Genomic DNA, 7,019 nt, shown 5'->3' with positions numbered 1-7,019 from the left:
ATTATTCTTATAGATTGAAGCGTGCATTAACCAGGATAACGAGTATGCAACATGCTCCGAGTTGCTTCAGAAAACAAAATAATAGAGCAACAACAAAAGCATGTTGCTGGAAATGAGTTTATTGAAAATGCAAACTGATTGTCTGCCAGCAGGAGGCGCTGTGAGAGTGGTGGAACTAACGGGTTCTCCAGTAATGGCTGTAAACAAAGCAGCGCCGCTCATGAACAGTACTTTATCAGATAAAAATGTCATCTAAACTATTCTGAAGACAGTCGGTTCCCTTCAGAGATATTCATATAAAACACCCGCGACGCGTTTTGCTTTTGAAACGTGCAGTGCTCATGTTTATTCAACGAAGTCAAACGCCACAAATAAATCAATGTATGGGAAACACTGGTAATGTATATCGAAATATCGGAAATGTGTTTAAAAATCATATCACCGTTATTGAAAAAAATTATATCGCGATACATATTGATATTGAATTATTGTCCAGCCCTAGGTTGAATTGACCCCAATAACTTGATATTTAGGCCCTGGGATGTGAATTGTACCAGGAGAACCCCACCAAAAAATTTTTTATTTTACTCCCCCGAAAGCAATTGGGCTATTTTCTGGCTAGTTTTGAGTAGTAATTGGGCGGGTTTTGTAGCGAAAACCTGGCAACCCTGCACCAGACAGAGCTGTCATGCAGTGTGTAACCTCCTGTCTCATCATGCAGTGTGAACACAGCAACAACTGACTGCTACCCCAGATAGTTGTTCAGTGTGAAACCAACAGTGATGCAACGTCTTTGAAAATTGTGCAGTGTACTCGGCATTAGGCAACTCAGATCAGTCATCAACATCAGTCATCAGAGTCAGATTAACAATTTCACCAATATTATGTAAAAAAAAAAAAAAAAATGTGTGTATACTAACAATCAACAATTAACTTTCACAGCATTTATTAATCTTGGTTCATGCTAATTTCTATATATACTGTACTACAAACATTTTAAGTTGCATATTAGTTAATTAACATGTAAACACTGGTAAATTGTCAATTTAAAGGGGTCATATGATGCGATTTCAAATGTTCCATTCTCTTTGGAGTGTTACAAGCTCTTGGGGCATAAAGAAGATCTGTAAAGTTGCAAAGACTAAAGTCTCAAATCCAAAGATATATTCTTTATAAAAGTTAAGATTCAACCACGCCTACCTAAAACGGCTCGTTCTAACACGCCCCAACATACCTACGTCATGATGTGGGAAGATTTGCATAACGCCGCCCAAATGTTCACGCAAAGAAAGAAGGCGTAAATTGATTCTTGCTGTAGTATTGTTGTTGCCGTGTGTTTCGTTGTGAAAGCAAAACTACTTTGTTTGGCCTTCCAAAAGAGGATGATATCCGCTTCGTCATGCCTGGAGCTGATCCGTGCTGGTCGCTGAGGAAACACATCGACTTCGCGCTGTGGATCGTCGGATCGGCTTTCACTGTGGATGAAGCGGAGTTCAGTCCGGGGTCGTCACATGTGGTTGCTGCAAGCCCACCGGCCGCGCCGTTCTCAAGCCTGCCCGCCGCCGCTCACTCAAGCCGGCCTCCGCTCACTCTAGCCGCCGGCCTCCGCTCACTCTAGCCCGCCGTGTGTGACGCTGTGTGTTTCGTTGTGAAAGCGTAACTACTTTGTTTGGCCTTCCAAAAGAGGACACAACTAGAAATCAGTGGTTAAGTTGCATTTACAACACTGTTCCAGAACAGTTCAACCCCAAATATTCAGATGTGTGCAGCGCATTTTATGGAGGACTGTTTTCTTGGGAGAGTAGACTACAATGCCAGCTGTTCTGACTCACAGATTGTAAGTACGTTATTCATATTTAAAGGATTTGCCACTGATGATTCAAACGCGAGTTTTGAGCAGTGGAGAGTAGCGCTTGTTGTTTGTCATTTCACCATGCAGACATGGTTTTATGTTTACACGGCGCGATGCAACGCAATGCTTAAAAAGACAGTATAAATCATTATAATCCATAATTATGTCCCCACTGGATGCAACAAATGCCTCGTTTATAATGGGTTTTAATGTTTTTGTCTCATCGCAAAGGTCAGGACACGGAATCACAATATGGTAACGGGCGTAACATTTCCGTCAGACGCTTGAGGTATTTGGCCAATCACAACGCACTGGATAGCTGGCCAATCACAGCACACCTCGCTTTTCAGACCGATGAGCTTTGTAAAAATCGATGCTTTCAGAAAGGCGGGACATAGAAGAGAAACAATAATGTACAGTATGTGGAAAATAATGTGTGTTTTTTAACCTTAAACCGCATAAACATAGTTCATTACACCAAATACACAAAATGATGTTCTTTTTAGCAACATCATATGACCCCTTTAACAATAACAACAGTAACATTGATTAATTACCATGAACCTAGATTAATAAATTCCACAAAAATATAATTTTTTTATTTGTTAGCTCATGATACCTAATCCATGAATTCAGAAATGGCATGATGGCATTAGAAATTGCTATCCTTAATCTTTAATGTTACCATTGTATTTAATGGGACATGAGAAAACATATACTTGATTTTTTAATATTTGACAATATTAGGAGTTAAGCCCCTCGGTACATGGATGCAAGTGAAAAATACTGGGTTCAGGAAGCCGCAAAGAACAGCTGCAAAGAGGAAATTGATGGGAAATGGCCCAAATGGCTCCAAATAACATGACTAAATAATATCATTATAAAATCCAAAGACTAAATCTGCTTAATTGATGCATGACACATACAGTATCAAATTAAGTTCCACTATAAATACTATTTTGAAGATGATCTACCCCCATTCAGGTTTTACTGGATAGTATCTAAGCAAGAATTTCAGACTATGCACGAAGAACCTTAACAGAGGGCCTCTCTAATGTGTAATGTGTGTGTCCATGCATGATAGAGGCCGATATTGTCTTACGCCATATTTTGACAGTGAGGAGACCACAGTCTGACACCGTGGAGGTTGATGGCTTTGTGTGTGTGTCGAAGAAGAATTAGTTTATGTATAAGAAGAGCATTGTTTGACAGTGTGTTTATTCATGTGTATGTCAGGAGTCATTTCACACTTGTCAGCTTTCTTTTGTGAGCCACAGCCCGCAGGCTTTGAGGAAAAGCTGAGCCGCCTTTAAAAAAAACACTGCCCATTCATCCACAATTTCTCTAAGAGAGAATTTCTCAAAACTGCATTCTGAACTCTTCTGGTGTGCCTTGTATTTTAGAGCTCTCTTTACATTTACCTTTGGAAGGGCTGTGAGCAAAGCAGGGCTTTGATTCAAATAGAGTATTAAATAAAACGTTAAAATGCATTGAACTAAAAAGAGCTTGTGTAACTGCCCTCTCAGGGAATGAATATATGGTCCTAATGATCTGGCTTAACCATGCACCTTCAGGGTTGCTTTGCAGGTGTTTTATAAATCTTTGATTGGCCTTTGTCCAGCCACTGTCACCTCATTTTGCCAAAGTATAAAAGTTTTTAAAATTTCTTCTTTTTGTCTCTTTCAGGTGCTCTTTCATATGCTGAGCTGGGTACGAGTATTAAAAAGTCTGGTGGCCATTATACATACATTCTGGAGGCGTTTGGTCCGCAAGTGGCTTTTATGAGAATGTGGGTCGACATGATTGCCATAAGGTCAGTAAATCCTCATTCATCCTCCGTCTTCATCGTCAGGTCCCTGGAGAACTGCCAGAATAAACAAACACAATCCCTTTAATGCCCAAAATAAACACAAGTCTCCCTGATCAAGGTTATTTCTCAATATTACTGCTGGGCTCCAGTAGTCATAGAATAAAAACCAGAGATGAAGTGTATTATGACAATGATCAAGCCATCATGGAGACTCTCACGCAAAGACTCAAGGGCTGGATTCAGTAGGTTCAAATGTAATCACAGCACCAACAAGATTAACATATGTAGTTGTAGTTTGAAAGCAAACCAGCATCACATGAAGGAGAGCACAGAACATGTTCATGGCAAAGACTCAACTCAGACTTTTGTAGGGTATATGTGGGACTTTAACAGAAAATGCAAGATGATGTTCTATTACAATCATGATTCATTACAATGCTTATACTTCTACATCAGAACACCTATGTCTCTGAGTGATTACAGGATGTTCAGTAAAGGACACTGAGTGCTCAGCATTCATTTTTTTTCATCTTGAAGACCTGCAGGTTTGGCTGTGATCGCTCTGGCATTTGGCCGCTATATTTTAGAGCCCATCTTCATGCCATGTGGAGTTCCTGAAATTGCCATTAAATTGGCCACAACAATCGGACTCAGTAAGCTTGAGTTAATTTATACAATTTATATATTTGTATAGAAATATAGTGCTGCTTGATTACAGTGTGTCTGTACGGCCTGGTGTGTGTGCAATATTAATTAGGAGTTATTGTATATTCTGCTTCATTGCAGCTGCGGTAATGTATCTAAACAGCATGAGTGTAAGCTGGACTGCCAGAATCCAGATCTTCCTCACATTCAGCAAGCTGCTCACTATTGCCACTATCATTGTTCCAGGAGTATACCTACTTTTCAAAGGTATTTAGTTTGTATTATGCTTAATAAAAAGCTACGGTTTCTTGAATAAGAGCTTAATGCAGTATTAAAATTAAAAAAACATATTTATATAAAAAGAAACTTAATATCTTTAAAAATTATATAAAATATATAAATATGATATCAAATCCATAAATGGGGCACAGTGTACTGTATTAATATATATTAATATTTATTATTAATATCAATATTTAAAATATATTTTTAACAGGTGTTTTACCTGTATTTTTAATTTTACTTGTGTTTTAAGGTTAACGGAAAATTACTGTAAAATTACTGTTTGTAAAATTACTGAATGTTCTGCCAGAAAATTACCAGTGCATTTTCCTTTTTTCTTTTTTTTTTTTTTTTTTTTACAATGTACACACCTGAATTTTTTTTAATAATCAAAAGTGATCAAAAGTGACAGTAAAGACATTTACGATATTAATATTTTTTTTAAATTAAAGACAGAATTTTACAAAATTTACTTTCAAATAAATGCTGGTTATTAAAGAATCCTGAAAAAAAATCAAAGATTTAATCAAATATCCCTATTAATTGTATAGATTCCCCTCCCCCCCCATATTCATTTACATTTATATAATGTTGGAATCACCATTTGATTAATATAAACTAAAATTAGAGAAAACATAAGACTGTGTTAGCTTACCATAATGCTAATCATTTGCCACTGCTTCCATCTGCAGGTGAGACCAAAAACTTTGAGAATGCATTTGAGGACAGCACCGTACATTTGTCTGGACTTCCTCTCGCCTTCTACTCAGGGATGTTCGCCTATGCCGGCTGGTGAGCCAACCTTCTAATTCCACACAAATCCAATAATGCCTATAAAGTCTTTGAATACATTTTTGGCCTCTCACAGGTTTTACTTGAATTTTGTGACTGAGGAGGTGGAGAATCCTGAGAGGTTAGTGATTGGATATAACAATTATGATTTCTGCAGAAGAGGTTTGATGGTTTAATTCAGCTGTTTCTAGCAAGGAAAGCCAAACCGCAGTGATAACTTATGTGTTAATTTCCATTCCCCAGGACGGTGCCTCTTGCCATCTGTATCTCCATGGTGATAGTAATGATCTGTTACACAATGACAAACGTGGCATATTACACTGTGATGTCAGCAGAAGAGCTGTTAGCCTCCAATGCCGTAGCTGTGGTGGGTCACTCCCTATCTGCTTCTATCACACATCTTATTCATTAACAACAGCAGTGGCAAAATCCAAGATCCTAACAGTTTTTCATATAGCAGCAGTAACTGGATCTTTTAAGAAAGAGAGACAGAAAAGCTTTATAAATGCTTTCAAGCAATTTGCAGTAGTGACTGTAACAGTCAACACCTTCTTCCTCAGCAAAGTAAATTTGATTACATAAAGCAAGTGGCTCTAAATGCCTGTCTGTTTCTCTGCTGAAGTAACGTCTCTGGGTTACGTATGTAACCATGGTTCCCTGAGGGAACGAGACGCTGCGTCGAAGTCACTTTGGGAACACCCTTGCGTGACCGCGTTCTGAAGCACGTGTCAAATCCGTCCAATGGAGCAGCGAGACGTCACCAGCGGGGTGACGCAAGCACCAGAAAGCATAAAAGCGCATCCAGCAGAGCGCAAACCAGCTTCGATGAAGTAGCGCCTGCAGGGATGCAGGGAGTATGGCAAAGAGACGCAGAGTCTCGTTCCCTCAGGGAACCATGGTTACATACGTAACCCAGAGACGTTCCCCTTCAGGAACTCGAGCTGCGTCGAAGTCGCTTTGGGAACGAGAATACACACTGCACCATACTACCAAGTCCCTGCCTGTGTGTGTATCTTGCGAGCACATCACGAAGGGAGAACTTGGAAACCTGTGGTAGATGCCATGTCTAGGTTGTAAAAACGGACAAAAAGTGTGCGGAGAGGACCAGCCCGCCGCAGCACAAATGTCCTGCAAGGCCACACCCAAGTTGAAAGCCTTGGAGGCCGCCATACTCCTGGTCGAGTGCGCTCTGACCCCCATAGGTGATGGGAGGCCAGAGGACTCGTAGGCTAGTGAGATGGCCTCGACCACCCACCTACTCATAGTCTGCTTGGTCGCTGGAAATCCCTTCTTTGGCAGACCAAAACAAACAAAAAGCTGATCTGCCTTACGCCACAGGGCAAGTCTGTGTGCGTGAGCGTCCAGTGCTCGAACTGGACAGAGCAGATTAAGCCTTTCTTGGCCTACTTCCTGGTATGGAGGAGGACAGAATGCCTGAAGTACTATGGGCCCTGGTGAAGAAGTGGGCACCTCAGGGACATACCAGGCCCTCGGGTAAAGGAATGCCATACCCATGCCTGGAGCAAATTCCAGGCACAAAGCAGAAAGTGCCTGAAGATCCCCAATGCTTTTTAGTGAGGAAATAGCAAGGAGAAAGATGGTCTTGAGCCTGAGCAACTTGACCAAACTTCTTCTATG

The 7,019-nt window shown here is 40.3% G+C and overlaps 1 protein-coding gene across 1 annotated transcript in view; it reads left to right on the top strand.

The window, feature by feature from the left end:
* The window catches only part of LOC107573513 (cystine/glutamate transporter-like), a 20,144-nt gene that overhangs the window by 3,183 nt on the left and 9,942 nt on the right, over positions 1 to 7,019 (top strand). Inside the window, exons 2-7 of the mRNA XM_016259948.1 lie at positions 3,539 to 3,665; positions 4,200 to 4,315; positions 4,449 to 4,574; positions 5,282 to 5,381; positions 5,458 to 5,502; positions 5,625 to 5,748. Of these exons, the coding sequence (XP_016115434.1) occupies positions 3,539 to 3,665; positions 4,200 to 4,315; positions 4,449 to 4,574; positions 5,282 to 5,381; positions 5,458 to 5,502; positions 5,625 to 5,748 (638 nt within the window). The remainder of the gene's footprint in view (positions 1 to 3,538; positions 3,666 to 4,199; positions 4,316 to 4,448; positions 4,575 to 5,281; positions 5,382 to 5,457; positions 5,503 to 5,624; positions 5,749 to 7,019) is intronic.

The sequence above is a fragment of the Sinocyclocheilus grahami genome, unplaced genomic scaffold, assembly GCF_001515645.1.
Source record: "Sinocyclocheilus grahami isolate Dianchi unplaced genomic scaffold, SAMN03320097.WGS_v1.1 scaffold1964.1, whole genome shotgun sequence".
Lineage (NCBI taxonomy): Eukaryota > Metazoa > Chordata > Actinopteri > Cypriniformes > Cyprinidae > Sinocyclocheilus > Sinocyclocheilus grahami.
Note: the sequence above shows the minus strand (reverse complement) of the source record. Positions and strands in the feature narration are given on the sequence as shown.